The sequence below is a fragment of the Podarcis gaigeae genome (genome assembly GCF_964106915.1).
Source record: "Podarcis gaigeae genome assembly, chromosome: 13".
Lineage (NCBI taxonomy): Eukaryota > Metazoa > Chordata > Lepidosauria > Squamata > Lacertidae > Podarcis > Podarcis gaigeae.
In genome coordinates, this window is record NC_139689.1 from 14796743 (window position 1) to 14815491 (window position 18749).

Genomic DNA, 18749 nt, shown 5'->3' on the forward strand with positions numbered 1-18749 from the left:
GTGGCCGTCCAAACTCACCAACATCGGGCCTGCCCAGACGCAGCAGGAGATCCAGTCCTGGTGGCAGAAAAGCATGGAGCGCCAGAGGGAAGGGGTCTTCTGGGAGGGGTCCCTGACATCCCAGAGAAACAAGGCCTGAAAACCGGAGCGGAACACAGTGGAAAAAATAAAATAAGAATCTACGTTTTGTTAACATTACACCAGTCTTTTGCCCTGTTCCTTATTCTGCTCCGCCTCCAAAAGCAGTATTTTTTTCTCCACTTTCTGCCTTTTCATATCACAGGGATGACCAACCTCTGGCTTGGAAGCCGAATGTGGCCCTCTGGGTTTTTCTGTGTGGCCCTCAAGACTCTCCTTGGGCCACTCCCACTCCATGTCCCTGCTCTGCACCGTCCCTTGAATACTTTTGCCTGGCTAGAATGTGTGTCACTGAACTCCGATAGTGCTGCTTGCTTGCCTGGATGTAGGAAGGGGTGGGGTGCAGACACTTGCCCACTGCACAAGAGGCAAAATTTGTATCTGTTGCTCTGCTTACTTCTGGCCCTGCACATTACTGGCATGGGTCCCTCAAAAGTTTGCCCCAGAGGCAATGCAGCTCCTCAGGCTGAAAAAGGTTTCCTGCCTCTGCCACAGCATCTCCTCTGCCAAGAAGTATGTTGCAAAGGATTCTGGGGCATCTCGTTTGGTGCACAGGCTTGCCCACTGAGATATTAGTTAGGCCAGCTGAGCCTCACAATTGCTCTGAGCGCATATCAACATCTATTCAAAGGTGTGCATTGCAAGGGGAAGATCAAGGAAGCTGCTCTGTGCCACCCCTGCTGGGCCTCCTCAAGACAAGGCTGCCTTACCCGGTCTTTGCCTCCTGTGGCAAGGTAGCGGCCGTCAAGGCTGAAGGCGCAGCATGTAACCCCCCCGGTGTGACCCCGGAGGACGGCAAGGGGCAGGGTGTCAGCATCTGCAGCAGGATCCGTTGGTCTCAGAGTCTCTGAAAACCACAGCTGGACAGTGAAATCCTCTAGAAAAGAGAAAAAGAATATGAGGGGGGAAATTCTGGTGAAAGAATGGTGGCCTCAGACTGAGGGATCAGGAGGGGAGGCCTCCAGGCCTCTATGTCTGACCCTCGGGACTCTACTCAGTCCTCACTGACCCAGATGGAAGACAGGGCTGTGCAGCCAGCTTCTCCTTTGCCATGGACACCCCTAACAACATGGCGACTGCAGCAAGCTGCTTCCGTCTAGGTCTCTGGCCTTGCTTTCCCACAGACTTTGACAATGCAGGACCCTAGTTGCCCTGATAGAAGTTGCTCCACTTTCATGACCAGCCAAGTCACTGGGCCAGCAAAGAAAGCCAACTTTTTGAAGGCCTATTCTAGAAAGTGCAGAAGCAAGCCAGGGAGGGGCACCCATCCCTGAGGCACCAATCACTTCCTAGGCTCTGGAGAAATCTCAACACAAGCGGTTCTCGAGTAGGCTGGTATAGCCAGAACACAACAGGAGAGGGAGGAAAAAGGAAGGAAGGAAGGAAGATAGGAAGCTCTTACCAAGAGTATTGGGTCCATCTAAACTCAATATAGTCCTACAATGACTGAAAGTGGATCACCAAGGTTTTTCAGACGGGGGGAAAAACACAATGGGCCCACATGATAACTGGAGCTTAAGCCCAAAGCCCGCATCAGCTCTGCCTCTTACTACAAGCTTCCCTCTCTCCTTCCACTGTCATGCAGTTTGCAAGGCAAAAGAGAAGCTACTTAGGTCATCTAAATCAACCCCTGCATTATCCAGCCCTGCAAACTTTCCCTTCCTTTCATCTACAGCTTCTGGCTGAAGCCCTAAGGAGAGGCAAGGATGGAGAAAGGTAAGCAACGTAACGCCTCCCACCAGGGGCTTCTTCTCCAAATCACCTGACACCGACGCCACCAGCTTCTCGAAGACGGCGAGGCCCGTCACGGCTCCTTTGTGGCCTTGCAGCTTACGGAGGCAAAGGCGGCTGTACTGGGAGGTGTTTGTGACGTACAGGGACCCGTCGCTGCTGCCCCCAACCAGGTGGAGGCTGTCCAGCCAGGCCAGGCTACAGAAAGCAACCCCCGTTGCACCACTGTGGGGCAGTGGAGCGTCTAAGAGAGACAGAAATAAAATGGAAGAACTTGGGAGCGCTGAAGACCAGTATTGCACCTGGGCAGCAATTCTTACTGGGGAACCAAGTAAGATGGGCAGCATATACATCATCATTATTAACACCAGGAACAGCAAATATGGTGCCCTTCAGATGTTGTTGGACTGCACCTCCCATATTGCCTAACCACCGGGCTGCTCTTGCCAAGGCTGATGGGAGCGGAAATCCAACAACATATGGGAGGCCGCAGGGTTTCGTCGAGGATTCAAATGGCTTAAGGAGACAAATGCAAAACGTACGCCAAAGTTGTGTGAAGACCCGGAGGTCTCCCGAATGGTGCCCCACAGCGAAGCGGCTGCAATCGGGATTGGCTGCAGTGCACAGAGCTGGGGAGGAGACTGCTGACAGCAAGGTTCTCCACAGTTGCCCCTGGTGACCTGCCCAAAGCTGGACCTGCAAGAAGAAGAAGAGTTTGGATTTGATGTCCCGCTTTATCACTACCCGAAGAAGTCTCAAAGCGGCTAACCATCTCCTTTCCCTTCCTCCCCCACAACAAACACCCTGTGAGGTGAGTGAGGCTGAGAGGCTTCAGAGAAGTGTGATTAGCCAAAGGTCACCCAGCAGCTGCATGTGGAGGAGTGGGGAATCGAACCCGGTTCACCAGATTACGAGTCCACCACTCTTAACCACTACACCACACTGGCTCTCAGTATGCAACTCAGAACGCACAAAGTCAGTTATGCTAGGCACAAAGACATGCACACACCATACTGAGAAGAGATCCCTCCTGCAATGTTAACACTCACTCTCTCTTCAGTGGCCGCATCCACACAGTTTAAAGCACTATTATCCTACTTAAACACTTCAGGGGTCCCTTCCAGCTCTGTAATTCTGTGATTCTACAAGGTGTGACCAGAAAATTTGGTGAATGGTCACAGAAATCGGATAGCGAGAAATATTTGAATGTACATGCCTTACAGGCCTTCAATGTAGAACCCCTCTGATACAATGCTCCGTTGACAACGTCCGTAGAACTGTTGGAAGCTTCTGGAGAAGTCCTCTTTTCGTACTGCTTTCAATTCCCTCGTCACAGCACTTTGGACATGTGAAATGTTGGAAAATCTGTGCCCTTTCAGTACAGATTTGAGTTTTGGAAAAAGAAAGAAATCCGGTGGGGCAGATCGGGAGAATATGGAAGGTGGGACAACTCAGTAACCTCAGTGATGATTTCACGTGGACTGTGCAATTCTTTCGCCATCATTTGGACGGACAAATGTCAATCCTGCATCAATAACTCACGAGCTCTGTCGACATTTGCCGACGTTCTGCTTGTCGGCAGTCTGCCAGACCAAGGGTCATCTTTGATGGTTTTCCGCCCTTCACAGAAACACTTAAATCACTCATACACTGTCTTTCGAGTTACAGATTACTCTCCATACACAATTGTGAGTATTTTGTGGGTTTCCAATGCCGATTGTACGTTTGAATATTTCTCGCTGTCCGATTTCTGTGGCCATTCTCCGAACGTTCCGGTCACACCTTGTATGAACAGTCATAGCTTCCCTGCTACCCTCCCAAAGTATCCTGAGAACTGAAGTTTGTTAAGAGTGACCACCCCATGGAGCTACAATTCCCAAGATTCTGGAAAGGATACACCATAGCTGTCAACCATCCCTTATTTGGCGGGAAGCTCCCTTATCCCAGTGCCATGTCCCGCTGCTGTCCCAGATTGATGACGTCCCTTAAATTTCCTGGGTTTCATGCTCGCCCGGCTCAGGAGGGAAGCAGCGGCTCGGGGTACTCCGCCTCAGGAGAGCGCGTGCACGAGCCGCTGCGTCTCTGTCTCACCCTTTTCCCCCTCAGGGGCGCGTCGTGAGGAGACGGGTGGTGGCGGGCGAGCAGGCAGCCCCTCTCTTGCAAGACTTCCGCCGCACTGCCAAGGGAAGCCAGAGGCCGCAGCAGCAGTGGCGGCTGAGGAGGCGGCCTGAAGGAGGAGGAAGAGGAGGGGATGGGGAGGGATGCAGAAGGGCGGTGCTTCAGCGGCCGTCACGGCGCCACAACAGCCTCATGTCGGGCTTGTGGGTGGCATGGGCGAGAATCTCTCTCCCTCCCTCTCGGGCGGGGAAGGGCCGATGGAACTCATAAACTAGGCAAAATTCCTTATTTTGGCTGCTGATCCCTTATTTTCGAGGCTGCTGGTCCCTTATTTTCAAATCTGTAAGTTGACAGCTATGGGATACACCCAACTCTCCGTATATTTCTTCCCAACATTCCACCCATTGCCAATCAATACAAATTTTATTATTATTATTATTATTATTATTATTATTACTATTATTATTATTATTATTATTATTATTATTATTACCACCTTGCAATCTTCTCCTGCTGTGAGCAGTTCACCCCCTGGGAGGAACAGAGCAACAGAGACACAACCCGAGTGACTTGAAAATGTTTTCAAGACAACAGCCTCCTGCCACGACCAGAGATGGACAGATCCCATCAGGGTTCCTGCTGCCAAAACATTTCCAGCCGAGGAGAAGGAAATGGAATGGATGGAGGCATCGTGGCCTTTCATCACCTGTAAGGGGAAACAGGAGTCAAAAAAGCTGCTCCGTTCTGAAGGAGGTGCATCAAGATGGGGAACCTGTGACTCAGCATATGTGGCTGGAGTGCAACTCTCATCAGCCCCCTCTGCCAGCAGAGGCAATGGATCAGGGGAGTTGTGGTTGTCAGAAGTGAAACAGCAGGGATGCTTCAATTTGTAACTTAAAGGTTAATTCTGTTATCAGAGGCTTAGCAGAGTGGCATGATTTCTAGTGAGGTATCCCATGCTCTGATTGGCTGTGTAGTTCTGAGAGAGTTTTCCCCTGTATATTTGGCTGAACATCTCCCTATTTTCTGTTTCTCAAATTATATGCTGCTTTGTTCATTTTCCTCAGTCAAGTGTTATCAGGACTTTTCTCTCCAGACTCCAGCTGTGTTATTTAAATGACTTTACTAATAGGAGTTTGGCAACATCTGAAGATCACAGATTCTCCAATCTCTGAAATAGACTAGAAGAAGAAGAAGAAGAGTTTGGATTTGATATCCCGCCTTTCACTCCCTTTAAGGAGTCTCAAAGCGGCTAACATTCTCCTTTCCCTTCCTCCCCCACAACAAACACTCTGTGAGGTGAGTGGGGCTGAGAGACTTCAAGGAAGTGTGACTGGCCCAAGGTCACCCAGCAGCTGCATGTGGAGGAGTGGAGACTCGAACCCGGTTCTCCAGATTACGAGACTACCGCTCTTAACCACTACACCACACTGGCTGAAATCTGAAAGCTGCCTCTGTTTTCATTATCTTGATCTCTTTAACCCACCCCTAACCAACAATATTTAGAATATTTCCCCCTTCCTCACCGAGGTCACACTCATCTCATTAGCATCCAGGACGGTGACAGTTCTGTCCCACCCTCCGGTAGCGACCAATTGACCCCCGGGGTGAAAGGCCACACAGTTCAAAGGACACAAGCAGTCTCGTTCATGTGTCAGCTGACCATGAGTAGATTCCCAGAGCTGAAAAAGAAAATTACAAACAAGCATTATCGCTACTGCATACTAAAAGGATTCCTTCCCTGTTAAAAAATAAAAGTGTGTCACTACTGGCAATCCATAAGTTTTTTCCCATCCCCTTAAGGAAGCGTTCTGTAATTACTTGCACACGACAGAGTATCTGTCCCCACCTCTATACCCTGATTATGCAAGTAAACTGCTGGCAGAACTACAATCCCCAGAGTGGTTTATCAATCAATCCACATTCCCAGGGGACTCTGGAAACTGTAGCTCTGTGAGGTGTGTAGGGGTTTCCTAACAACTCTCAGCACTCTTAATCTACAGTTTCCAGAATTCTTCAACTTTTCAAACTGTTTAAAGCAGTGTAATAGTGCTCTAGCATGTGGCCTTTGTCAAAATGGCCGTCATCCCCCTTAAAGCTGGGACAGAAACAAGTTGGAAGGAAAAGTTTGGAAGAGAGCAAATACCTTGAGGTGGCCATCCAGGGAGACAGTAGCGAGCAGCTTGCAGCCAGCGTTGGTGCAGCAATCCGTGATCTGGGTCTTATGAGCATCTGTGCCCATGAGCCTAAACACCCCGCGAGCAAAACGAAAAGAGGAACACGTCACTTAAAGCTGGCACCCAGCTGAGCTAGTCAAGCAATATTAAGCAAGAAGCAGGACGGAAGATACCGGAAAAATTAAGAATTAGCAAATTAGCTACAGCGGCCATTTTGGATTCGATTATCCTCAAGTCTTGCTTGCAAACTTCCAAGAGCCATGCATCTATTTGGTCAATGTGGAGAACAGGATGCTGGACTCGGGCCTGACCCAGGAATGCTCTCCTCAAAATTTCTATCCCACTCTAATGAATGAATAAATAAAAATAAATACATTTTAAACAGCCTCAGCCCAGTATCCCTGAAGGAGCATCTCCACCCCCATTGTTCAGCCTGGACACTGAGGTCCAGCTCCAAGGGCCTTCTGGCGGTTCCCTCACTGTGAGAAGCGAAGTTACAGGGAACCAGGCAGAGGGCTTTCTCGGTGGTGGCGCCAGCCCTGTGGAACGCCCTCCCATCAGATGTCAAAGAAACAAACAACCATCTGAATTTTAGAAGACATCTGAAGGAAGCCCTGTTTAGGGAAGATTTTAATGTTTGATGTCTTATCATGTTTTTAATATTCTGTTGGGAGCCACCCAGAGTGGCTGGGGAAACCCAGCCTGGTGGGCAGGGTATAATAAAATTATCATCATCAAATCCTTGGGTGAACAGGAATGTTTTTAAACACCATTTGGATGTTGATAACGGAAAGGAAAATAAACGTCACGAGGGAAGAAACTTGCAGCATACATTGTTCCTGGGTCTGCCATTAATTGGTACGTGGACTGCCAGATCCTTGTCAGGAACATCTAAATCTGGGTGCCCTGCCTGCTGTTCCAGCACTACAAATCCATGGGAGACATTTCCCTCCAGCCAACCTCATGTCAGACCACCGCTGCTCATTTTGCCTCACAGGTAAATAACGAGCAGCCGTCACCATCTGTGCTGTGGAACCGGCTCAGACCACCGTTTTGGAGAGACTTACCTGCATCCTTCCCTCAGGCTCCACAGCTCCAAGCGTCCGTTAAAGGCCCCGAGGCAGACCGTTACCTCCGACAGGAACTCACAGGCTGAGATCCCATCACAAGCACTCAGCAAGGACTTCAGTTCCTAGGTATTTGGGGAAGGGATGTGGAGCACGTCAGAACTTCAGAACAGTCTTTGTAAACCATCACACACCCACATCCACACACATGTCAATCAAGCTCCTGGGCTCACAGGTAGAAAATGCAGAAGGTCCCAGCATTCAGCCCTGAATAACTGCAGCCCATCAAGTGCAGACAAGATGGACCAGTGGTTTTTATGTTTTCCGCAAAGCGGCAATTTAGGCCTGGCAGCTACTTGGTGTGTGTTATGTGAGGGGGACACATCAAACCAGGTTTTTACCTGCCCAGTCTCTACATCCAGGAGGTGCAGGATTCCATCAGCAGTGCCCACAGCAGCCAGCTTTCCAGAAGGGGCAATGGAGACACAGGAAGGAGTGGCAGGCAGGCTCAGGACAAGGCTGTTGGGCATTGGGGGGGGGGGGAGAACCAAAACAAGATCCGTGAGCCTTACAGAAAAAGGAAAAGATGAAATACAGCGAATACTTTGCAGAATTACCTGTTTGCCTTCTGAGCTTCCTGGGGCTTGTTAGCCCATTTCAGGATAGGCCTTCCATTGTCAATGAGCTCATTCATAGCCTGAACACACAGCGACGAGCCGTGCGGTTCGTTGGCTGCCTGCTGCAGAAGCAGCAGAGGATTCTGGGAAAGCAGCCCCATGTTTCTTTGCAGGAAGGCCCGGAAGGTCCTCACAGTCTCATCGACCTCCAAGTCAGACGCAGTCTCTGAAAAGGCCAAAGAATCCTTTTTCAACGGACTGGATGAATTCACATCTCAGTATGCCCATCTGACCTGAAACGACCCTTTGCGTTTCCGCAGTGCTGCCTTGCATTCTGGCCCAGCCCAGGAGCAGCTTTGCCAATACCCAGCCTGCAAATTTCTCATCTCGGTCAGGAAGAGAGCAGCTTAGTCTTCAAACCTCTAATCCAACAGGGGACAGTGGCACTTTATGAACTGCTACCTCCATTCCAACCACTAAGGGGCATCAGTAGCTCACCATAGAGTGCGTAGGCCTCAGAGAGGCTGTGGAGGAGACCCAGCCGCACATGAGCGCTCACAAAGCTCAGGTCCGTCAGCAGAGAACCCAGCACTTCAAAGTTTTCGCTTTGGGCCTAATGGACAAAAGAGTGTGGTTTAAGAAGGCATCTGCAGAGCTCACAAATTTACTTGACAGTTCTAGGCCGTAAGCTAATAATAACCGCACATAAAAAGACTGGGTGACTGGAACAGGTAGGTTGAGGATCAAAATTCCTTCCACAATGGAGAGCAATTATTGCTTTTAAACATAAAACATTGCTTTTATGTTGCCACACACCACTCTCAGGTTTTGCAAGAGGGTGGCATACAAATAATCTTGATAAATAAACGGGAGGATGTTCATTTCGCTGAAGGATACAGTTCAGATCCACACCTCCATACAACAGCTCTATTCTCAAGTCTCTCCACCCCGTCCCCAATTTCCGTCTTGGTAATCTTGAGATCTACAGTTGCAATCAAAATTATTCAACTCCCATTGCAAATATTATCAATATTTACAGACTGAGCTATTTGCAATGAGCAAATCAAACAAAAGCATCAATGAAATAGTTCAACACAGCAGATGCTTCAAGTGGCTTCCCTAAATTCAGCTGAAAATGCAACTTATACTGGCTTCTCCAGTCTCAATATTATTCAACATGGCCTCCTAGCTCCCCAGTCGTCAATGGCTAGCAGAGTCGTCACTTACCATGTGATAGGGGAGGGCCATCAAGGCCTCTGCCTCACAGTTCTGGTTCCAGGAATTGTCCAAGCCTACCAGTTTCCACCAATGAGCTGTAAGAACAAAAGAGATGCGAGACAACTGCTCTGTTAGCACCCACTACAGGCGACTTGGCTGAACTGCAACACCCCTTGCTGACCTATTGAGCTGGCTGCCACCTAGAGATTGGTTGGAGTACTACCAAGGTCTGCTGAAAGGTGGCACATTTCAACCCGCTGATTAAAAAATAAAGGAAAAAGCAGCCAAAGACCAAGAATTCCATAGTACCAAAAAGGTGAGAAGGGTTACCTGCCAAGAGCATATGAGCTGTGTAGTCCAAGCCTGAATTCTTCAGATAGCGCCGTTCTACTGCCATCCTCAAGGGGGCACTGGAGAGATGCAGCCGAGAGCCTGAAGGCCCTGAGGGGGAGCCACATGCCCCAAGCAAGCTGTGGGGTGACAGCAGAGAGCGATAAACCCAGCGCTTCCCAAAAACAGAGCCAGGATTTTTTGTTCTCAAAAACTACCTAAATGTGCTTGGATAGTATTCTCCCATCCAGGGCCAAGGGTGGGAGCCCGAGTCTCAACTCCCCAATGACAGGAAAAATAATAGTAATAATAAATTATTGATGATTATTATTATTAATACCCCACCCCTCAAAGAAGCATCAATTTCTCAAGAAAATTCTCCAAAAGATTATTCTGGAGAATTTAATATCACTACTCACCCCCTCAGACTCCGCAAGAAGTCAAAGAAGGGGGCCATGGGTTGGCTCCTGGCTTGTCTTTCGACACAGATGGCATGCTCCATGGTGAAGTCAGTCCCATTCAGGTCCTTCAAGTCAGCAAGGATGGCGTAGAGATCTCGCTCCATGAGACCTGCAGAAGGTCACAACCACAGTCATCTATCTAAGAGTAGGCGGGGGAATCTGCGCCCTCCAGGCCTATGATTCCCAGCATCCCCCAACAACTGGCCTGATGTAGATCAAGTGCCACTGGAACCCGAATAGCTCAGTTGGTTAAAGCATGGTGCTGGTAATGCCAAGGTTGCAAGTTCGATCCCCGTATGAGACAGCTGCATATTCCTGCATTAGAAGGAACACTCAGATCCAACTGGAGGTTGCCTGCTCTGGGGTTGTAGAGCGGAAGAGAAACATGGCCTGGCCTCATGCATCAACCAGAGGACTATGTAGCCTGTAAGCTACTCTGAGAATCATTTAACTGGAAGGCAGGCCATCAGATAAATATAATCAGAAACACTGGCCATCTCTGCCTCAGATACATCACAGTAGGACCCTGCAGACTGGTGTGTGTGTGTGTGTGTGTGTTGCGGGTGGATTTTGCTGATAATAGTGCATTAGTGGTGATTTACACCAGACCGTCCAAACAACATCCTGCTTTTGTTTGTCATTCTACATTGCTACCCAAGCCTGGACACTGAGGTCCAGCTCTGAGGGCCTTCTGGCAGTTCCCTCACTGTGAGAAGTGAAGTTACAGGGAACCAGGCAGAGGGCCTTCTGTGGAACAACCTCCCATCAGATGTTGAGATGACAAAAAACTATGCAACCTTTAGAAGAGATCCAAAGGCAGCCCTGTATCAGGAAGTTTTTAACGTTAGAGGTATTATTATTATTATTATTATTATTATTATTATTATGCATTGGAAGCTGTCCAGAATGGCTGGGACAACCCAGCCAAATGATAGCAAGGGTGAATCCATTGCTGAAGTCTGGAGGGGTACTCTTGTGCTATAGTGCAACAGAAAAACAATAACCCACCGCCTCCCCTGTCACATCTGTGGTATTTGAAAAGTTGAAAGGATTTCAGATTGGAAACAAAGCAATGTGTCTTTCCTGAAATATTTACAGGTAGAGGAATTATCGAAAGCAGACAATCGCCCAGAGACCATCACAAACACAAATCATCACAAGTGGCACCAAGGAAAGGATATCTGGTGTGGCCCTCACAGGCCCAATAGCCTCTGGTCTGTGCCCAATGTCACCGTTGAATTTCCCCCTTGCACAGGACTTACCGTCTCTGCTGGCCCAGAGACACACGAGGGCAACAGAAACCATCTCCTCCCCGTGATCTTGCTCCAAGCAGCCCAGCAGGTGCTGCAGCAGCAAAGGAAGTGACACAGGTAGTTTCTGGATCCTCTCCGAGAGCTTGTGGATAAGGGGTGGAGGAAGGAGAAGAAACATATGATCCAACTGTGCAGAAAGACCAACTGTGAGGTCTGGAGCTATGTGATGCCTTGTCACTCCTCCTCCTCCTCCTCCCCAACCCATGATCCGTCTCAACAGCTGCCTCACCTTCTCATACAGGGCAAAGAGCCGCAGGTCCTGAGTCAGCAGGGTCAGGTACAGAGGTTGCCGGGAGCCTCGTTTCAGGAGCACCAGCCGCATCTGTAGGGAAACAGGCGGAATCAAGAGTCTCAAAGCGTCCTCGACCTGGGAAGGGGGACGACCTCAGGCCCCAGCCCCCACAAAAGCAGCACCCCAAGCCTTTCTATTTATCCCTTGAGGCCTTCACCAGCCCCTCTTGGTGTTTTTGCCTAGCTAAAATGTGTGCTTCAACCCCAATAATGCCCTTTGTTTGCTTACAGAAAGGAACATGTGATTGTGTGAACGAACCAGCCTACTATACAACATGTACAGTCCACTCTGCCCACTTTCCCCGCCCACCAGTGTCATGTGGGACCCGGGAGACTGCCCAGGTAGTGATGCAGCCCTTGAATCTAAAAAAGGCTCCCCATTTCCATTCTAACCACTGGATAATATATCATTGGAGGGGGAAAGGGGGAAAGCATGGGCACGACATTTTAGTACGTTTTACCCCAACCGTTCCTCCAAGGAGCTCAAGGTGGCCCCTTTTATCCTCGCAACCATTCTTGCAAGGTAGGTTAGGCCAAGGAGAGACAGTGGCTGGCCCCAACGTCACCCAGAGAGTTACACGGCAGGGTCTGGATTTGAATCCAGGACTCGGTAGTTCTCCAGCCACTACTAGCCATCCTCTGGCTCCGAAAAGCCCAGGAAAACCACTCCTTTTCTTCCCTGCTTCTTTCTCATTAATAATCAGGAAGAAACACAGGTGGAGCAACAAGCAAAGACCAACCACTTCACAGCTGACCTGGAAGCTGCACTGGGACATAGGTGGTGCTCAAGAGTGAACACGGTGCAAGGAGCAAAATTATGTGCAAACACAACATTTCATTTTTCCATTTACTTGGTTGTTGAAAGCTGACTCCTCCAACTTTTTGCCATACAAGGCCAGGTCTTTGCGGACCATGGCAACTCGGTCAGGGGGGTCCAGAGGTCCAAGGGGAATGGAGAAGGCATCCTTCCGCCGCTTGAGAGACCCAAGGAGTACAGATTCCTCAGAGACACTGAGGACAAGGCTGACTCGCTGCAGGGAGAGTCAGAGAAAAGACAGAAGGTTCATGCAAAGAGCATGTGCAAGGGAACTTTGGGCCATCATCTGTATGTGGCTGGTGGGAAAGGATGCATGCTATATTCACACAGGTGATGTTAGATATAAAGCTCACCTGGGGCAGCTCCTCGGGCAGCCAATCAGAAACCAGCTGTCCACCGGCCGTGTAGGTAAGGTCAGCGCCATCCACCAAAACCACCAGAGATTGGCGTCGCTTCAAAGACAGGGCCACAGAATGGAGGAGGGAGTCAAACTGGCCAACCAGCCCCCTAAAAGGAAACAGAGCAGCCTTCTTATTCTCTTACACAGAAGCTTGCAGGTGAAGCAACGTCACCCCTGATAAACCAGGCTCCTCAAAATGGCCGCCATGCTAACCTGTAGCTTTTGGGCGGGGCTGGAGGATGCGCCAGCAATTTCCTCAGCTGGGCACACAGGTGGCCCAACATGACCTGGGCTTCGGCCTGATCGGGCCGGGCTTGGGTGAAGTGGGTCACGACGTGGTAACTGGGAGTAGGGTCTTCTTTCTGCTGCGGGGCCTTTGCTCTGAGCACCTGGGAAAGGGCCGCCTGAGGTAAAAGGAAGACAGCAGAAGAGGAGGATTCAGCAACAGGTCCGAGCCGAGCCAAATCAGGCCTGACCAGTGTCAGCCCCATAACTCATTCTCCTAGCTTTTATACCCTGCTAATATTGACAAACAGCAGTGTCTTGCAGTAAATGAAAAGAAACCATGCAGAGTCAAAGATCCACAGTAAAAGAAAAACTTTACTGAGGCAAAAACTTCGTTCCATACAATGCACAAGCAGAGTAAGAGAGCAAAGAGATAAAGCAGCTTGCTGAGTCCAGGAATTTATCTCTCTTGGTCAGTGGCGTAGCGTGGGGGGTGCAGGGGGGGCCGGCCGCACCGGGCGCAACATCTGGGGGTTAGGGTTAGGGGGCGCAAATCCACGGGTTAGGGGGTGCAAATTACTTGCCTTGCCCCGGGTGCTGACAACCCACGCTACACCACTGCTCTTGGTTCCACGTGACCCTGAGTTAGTCGAAACAATATGAACCTTCCAGAGTCTTCCAGTACATTCCAGAATCTTCTATAAACTTCCAGCAGTTTCTAGTAGTTTCTGTCCTCAAATACCTTAGTCGTGACAAATATGTGCTTTCCGTGGGTTGAGGAAGTCACTATTCCCTCAGCTCTCAGGTTTCTTAATTCATTTATATCTTACCTTTCCTTCAAGCAGCTCAAGGTGATAAACATGTGTTTTCCCCTCCCTACTTTATCCTCACAACAACCCTGTGAAGTAGAGGTTAGGCCGAAAGACAAGAGAGAGAGAAGGGGATGACTGACCCAAAGTCAACCCAGTGAACTTTCAGGGCCAAGAGCCTGAAAGTTGAACTCTGGTCTGTGAGGTCCTAGTCCAACCCTCTTCAACACTGACCCTCTTTTGATGAAAGCTTTACTGCTGCTTGAAAAGAGTGGCAGAGCTGTAAAGCCTAGCAGCAATTAACGTTCCCCACTGCAAGCATCCCAGTAGAATGATCCTGCAAATAGCATGCTGTCATTCCCAGGGACAATGTCAGTAAACAAAAATGTAATTTAATTTAAAAGGTAGCTAACCACACCAGCAGATTCTAGCCAGCCATTCCGTTCCAGTTCCTCTATCAACCCAGTCTCCACTCCATCCCCAACCCCTACCCAGCATTCAATGAACATGCTCAGTTCCTGTTAGGACATTTTGAGGTCCTCCCCTCCAGCATTTTTTGGTTTATTGTTCTTAAAGTCTCATTTTTTGTACTACCGCAAACCAAGGCATTTCCCGACCCTGCAAATGTATCTCCTTGGTGCACGGATGGTGTTCTGGCTACCTACACACTTTGAGAATCGAGTTCACTATTAGCATCTAGTGACTCCTTCCCACCTCCAAATCTTGCTTCCTTTACTTACCAGGAAGACAGTCTTCCCCTGGCCAGGCTCGCCGCTCACAATACAGAGCTTTCCTCCACGCAGCTGGGCAGCCACAGCATGGACGAGTTTTGCCCGGGCACAAAACCTCCTCTGCTGCAACTCCTGGAAAGAGTCTTGCAGGCCAATTTCTTCCTCCTTCTCTGGTTCGTCATCGGCCAGAGTGGAGCCATCTCCCTGGGGGGTAAGCAGGGATGGGAATGATGAGAAAGGCAGACAGGTACCCAAGGGTGATTGGTTTAAAAACAAACACCCGTGGCTTCAAACTGCAGTGTTTTAAAAAATGAAATAAAAATTTGCAAGAGTGGTTGATGTTCTTCACTGTGCCTCTGAAAAGCCTCCATTACATTTCTCTCTTTACTCATTTAGTCCATCCCCCTGCAATGCAGGAAGCTTTCACCTAACATGGACTGGAACTCATGACCTTGAGATCAAAACGTATTATATTTCTTGCTGGAGGGCATGTTGTTGTTGATGTTGGGAAGGGGGATATTGGGGAACTCTTCCCACTCCATAAACTCACCATTACAGAGAATGCTTGTAGACATAACTGCTGGGAACAAGCTTCCCTCTACGCAAAAAGTCCATTAAAAAAACACCACACACACACTTGCCCAATCTTGCTTTTTTCAGTCCTTACCTCTATAAACTGGCGCTGGAGGCATTCCCATACATCCTGCAGTACCTTGACACCGAAATCCTCAAGCCCCTTGACGTATGGCCTGCCCTGGGCTACCCCGCCCCATTGACAAACATATCTAAAATAACGGAAAAAGAGAGAACCACAGATAGTGAAGACGTTTGTGGAAGGGTCATGGGATCTCTCACTGCCCCCACCAATACCACTTTCCCATCACCTGCTACATGAAGCCAGGCTGCCGTGGTTCTCAATGCTCTCCTTCAGGTCTCCCAGACGGCGCTTGGCCTCCTCTGACTCAGCCACGAAATCCGCCCTCCACATTTCTGGCACGGAGCTGCCAAGAGTGACAGAGGAGCAAAGAGGCACTAGATTACGACAGACCACAATTCTGAATCAAAGGGAAACCCACGTTCTGTGAGATTTGCTTTCAAGATGCATGTTTTTGAAAGAACCTGGGTGTTTGGGTTGAAAATCCAAAGCTGGACAACCAAGAAGTTTGGATACGAGTTATACACATATGCGTATACAGTCGTACCTTGGTTCTTGAACGCCCCAGAACTCGTACGTTTTGGCTCCCAAACAATAGAAAATTGGAAGTGCGTGTTCTGGCTTTTGAACTTTCTTTTGGAAGCCGACCATCCAATGGGACTTCGTCGGCTTCTGATTGGCTGCAGGAGCTTCCTGCAGCCAAGCAGAAGCTGTGCTTTGGAAGTCAAATGGACTTCTGGAACTGATTGCATTCGACTTCCGAAGTACAACTGTGTTTATTGGGGGGCGGGTTATGGAGGGCTGAGAGAGCTCGTTGCTGTTATTGATATTGTTGTATCTTTAGTTTTAGATCTTATGATTTACGTGGAAATTGTTTCCATTTAGTTGTGTACGTTTTGATGTGTTTTATTGTTTATGACTTCTGCTATGTTTGTAATTATGTAATTTTGTAATTATGTAACTTGTCATGTTGTAAGCTGCCTTGAGCGTAGTTGCAACTATGGAAAGGCGGCATACAAACAAAATGATAATGATGATGACTATAGTCCATTGTTCCTCCAGCGCCATGCCTTCCTTCAAAGGAACCGGTCAGGAAACCAGTTTGCTTTCCAATAAACATGTACCGGTTCAGTCTCCCTTTTATGATGAGAGTTGCTTGTGATCAGCAATTCTACAGTCACACCATATATGCAATTTAACAATGGAAGGGAAATTTGTCACCCCGATTATTTCAGATGTCTTTCATTCTCTTCTTGTGGGCCTACAGCTAGAGGAATCTCAGGCCATGTTACAAATCAGATTTAACATCTTTCCAAACCATTTTGTAGCTTTGCTTGTACATATCATGGTTGCATACCAAGGGATACTGGAAAAATGTGATTCTGCAAGCACATGCAAAACAAGAGATACCCAAGAGACAAGAAAGCCAATGAATTAAATTCTCAGCACCTCTCACAAGAGTTGCAATCCTCTGAGACTAGCACAAACAGCATAGCTATAACCAGAGTGTATGTTTAGAGCAGAGGTGTTGTCACAGTACAGTACTGTACTCTGTAGGGAGTGGAGCTTCAGGACCCTGGACAGCTCCTTGCCTCCCAGCAGAAGCACTAAAAATGGTATGCACACATGCACAAATGTGTTTTTAGTGTCCATTATGTATTTCAGATGTAAAGCTTGTGTGTTGTAGTGGAGACAGAGTAAGATCAGGGAAACAAATCCCCACTCAACCACAATGCTCTTGAGCCAGTTGCTATCTCTTGCCCAAACCTACTTTGCAGGGCTGTTATGATGATTTTGAACTTGGTACCCAGAGTAGAGAAGAGAAGGCCTGAGGGGCCCACAAAAACGTATGAAGAAGAAGAAGAAGAAGCTGAATTTGGATTTGATATCCTGCTTTATCACTACCCTAAGGAGTCTCAAAGCGGCTAACAATCTCCTTTCCCTTTCTCCCCTCCAACAAACACTCTGTGAGGTGAGTGGGGCTGAGAGACTTCAAAGAAGTGTGACTGGCCCAAAGTCACCCAGCAGCTGCATGTGGAGGAGCAGGGACGCAAACCTAGTTCACCAGATTATGAGTCTACCGCTCTTAACCACTACACACACACCTGATTTTTCTGATCCCCCACAGGTCTACACATCCCTAATCCTGAGGTCCTTAGGGAAACAGGGTAAATGAATAAAATCAAGGTTCTGTTAAGCACAACTCACAGGAAGACAAAAAGGGAGGGATCAGAGGAACACAGCCCCATCCACAAACCCAATCCTACAGTTTCACCAGATGCTCACACAATTCAAAGCATTTTATCTACAGCTAACAAAGAAGACTAGAGATCTGACAGGCTTACTTTACTCAAAAGAAACACATGAATCTTCAGGATGCACAATTCTCCTCCAGAATGCCAAATTTCAGCCCAACGTGGCATCTGGAAAATGTTGCACCAAAACCAAGTGCAATTCCCATTGGGATCAGCAAATAACCAGAGTTGGAAAGTACCACGAGGGTCATCCAGTCCAACCCGCTCTGCAATGCAGGAATCTTTAGCCCAACACGGAACTCGAACCCGTGACCCTGAGATTAAGAGTCTCATGCTCTGCCGACTGAGCTATAAAGCAGAACAAAACTAATGGTGCTTTTGTGCAATAACTATCATAGGTTATGGCAGGTTAATTGTTTTTTTTAAAAAAACAAACATTAAGCTACACTACATTACAGGCATATGGAAATATTTTAAAACAAAATGCGTTACTCAAGAAAGTCTGGCTGCCGGAGGTAGAAGAAGCTCCTAGATGGTGCAGCAGGGTTCTCACAGCCGTTCAGGAACTGAACCACCTCCAGCTCAGTGATGGAGCGGCCCGCTGGGTAAGACTTCACCTGCAGAGACAACATACAATCTTTGCAACACGCAACCTCAAGGACTCCTAAGAGCTGTTTTGAGGCCATCTTCTCTTTGACTGCATTCTTGCTCTTTTAATGTCAGGTTCTCCCTCACATCCTCTTCCCCTTCCCATTGACGTTTAGTCGGATTCAACATTCTCTGCCTGCTAGGGCAAGGGTGGGTTCTAATGTGCAACGGCTATGCTTGCAGGAAATAATCGAACAACAGGCTGGGCAAAGTTACCAGCTACCCGACTACTATGCATTCTCTCGTGTGACAATGTTCCACTGGAGCAAAACATTTTCACAGCGGTACAAGTATCCCCCAAAGTGACTTTAATATAGAGCTGCATTAGAAACAACCCTAAGTCTCCTAGGGCAGCAAATTCATTAAAAAAAATATATATTTATCCTGCAATGTGTTATATCCATGGACAGCATTCCCTTTGATAGGGAATTCTGAGAAGGTTGCTAACGGAATGAGAGAAGCAGGGACACGCCATGAGAGGTCAGCATCTTTTGCCACTTCCTTGCTTACTGTTCCCAATCCACACGGTCATTCGAAAACTAAGAATTGATACCAGAGTTTACTTACTGTATTTTTCCATCTATAAGATGCCCCCATGTATAAGACACCCTCTATTTTTGGGGACTCAGATTTAAGAAAATGGGGGGAGATGACCCAGAGGATAAGACGCCCCCTCATTTTTGACATTTTTAAGGGGGGGGACCTAGTCTTATACATGGAAAAATACATGGTTCCTTCTCCCTCTCCC

General features: G+C 48.3%; 1 protein-coding gene across 3 annotated transcripts in view; it reads right to left on the reverse strand.

The window, feature by feature from the left end:
* Nucleotides 1-18749, reverse strand: part of TEP1 (telomerase associated protein 1) — a 55600-nt gene that overhangs the window by 10351 nt on the left and 26500 nt on the right. For all 3 annotated transcript variants that reach the window (XM_083710509.1, XM_083710510.1, XM_083710508.1), the window contains exons 22-44: nt 17846-17970; nt 15328-15444; nt 15111-15228; nt 14453-14647; nt 12892-13082; nt 12632-12785; nt 12313-12492; nt 11400-11492; nt 11120-11252; nt 9816-9966; nt 9397-9536; nt 9076-9161; nt 8347-8461; nt 7849-8074; nt 7633-7750; nt 7232-7356; nt 6134-6233; nt 5514-5669; nt 4484-4693; nt 2412-2565; nt 1901-2113; nt 849-1015; nt 19-135 (exon numbers count right to left, since the gene is read on the reverse strand). In XM_083710509.1, coding sequence (XP_083566635.1) covers nt 19-135; nt 849-1015; nt 1901-2113; nt 2412-2565; nt 4484-4693; nt 5514-5669; nt 6134-6233; nt 7232-7356; nt 7633-7750; nt 7849-8074; nt 8347-8461; nt 9076-9161; nt 9397-9536; nt 9816-9966; nt 11120-11252; nt 11400-11492; nt 12313-12492; nt 12632-12785; nt 12892-13082; nt 14453-14647; nt 15111-15228; nt 15328-15444; nt 17846-17970 — 3384 coding nt within the window. The remainder of the gene's footprint in view (nt 1-18; nt 136-848; nt 1016-1900; nt 2114-2411; nt 2566-4483; nt 4694-5513; nt 5670-6133; nt 6234-7231; nt 7357-7632; nt 7751-7848; nt 8075-8346; nt 8462-9075; nt 9162-9396; nt 9537-9815; nt 9967-11119; nt 11253-11399; nt 11493-12312; nt 12493-12631; nt 12786-12891; nt 13083-14452; nt 14648-15110; nt 15229-15327; nt 15445-17845; nt 17971-18749) is intronic.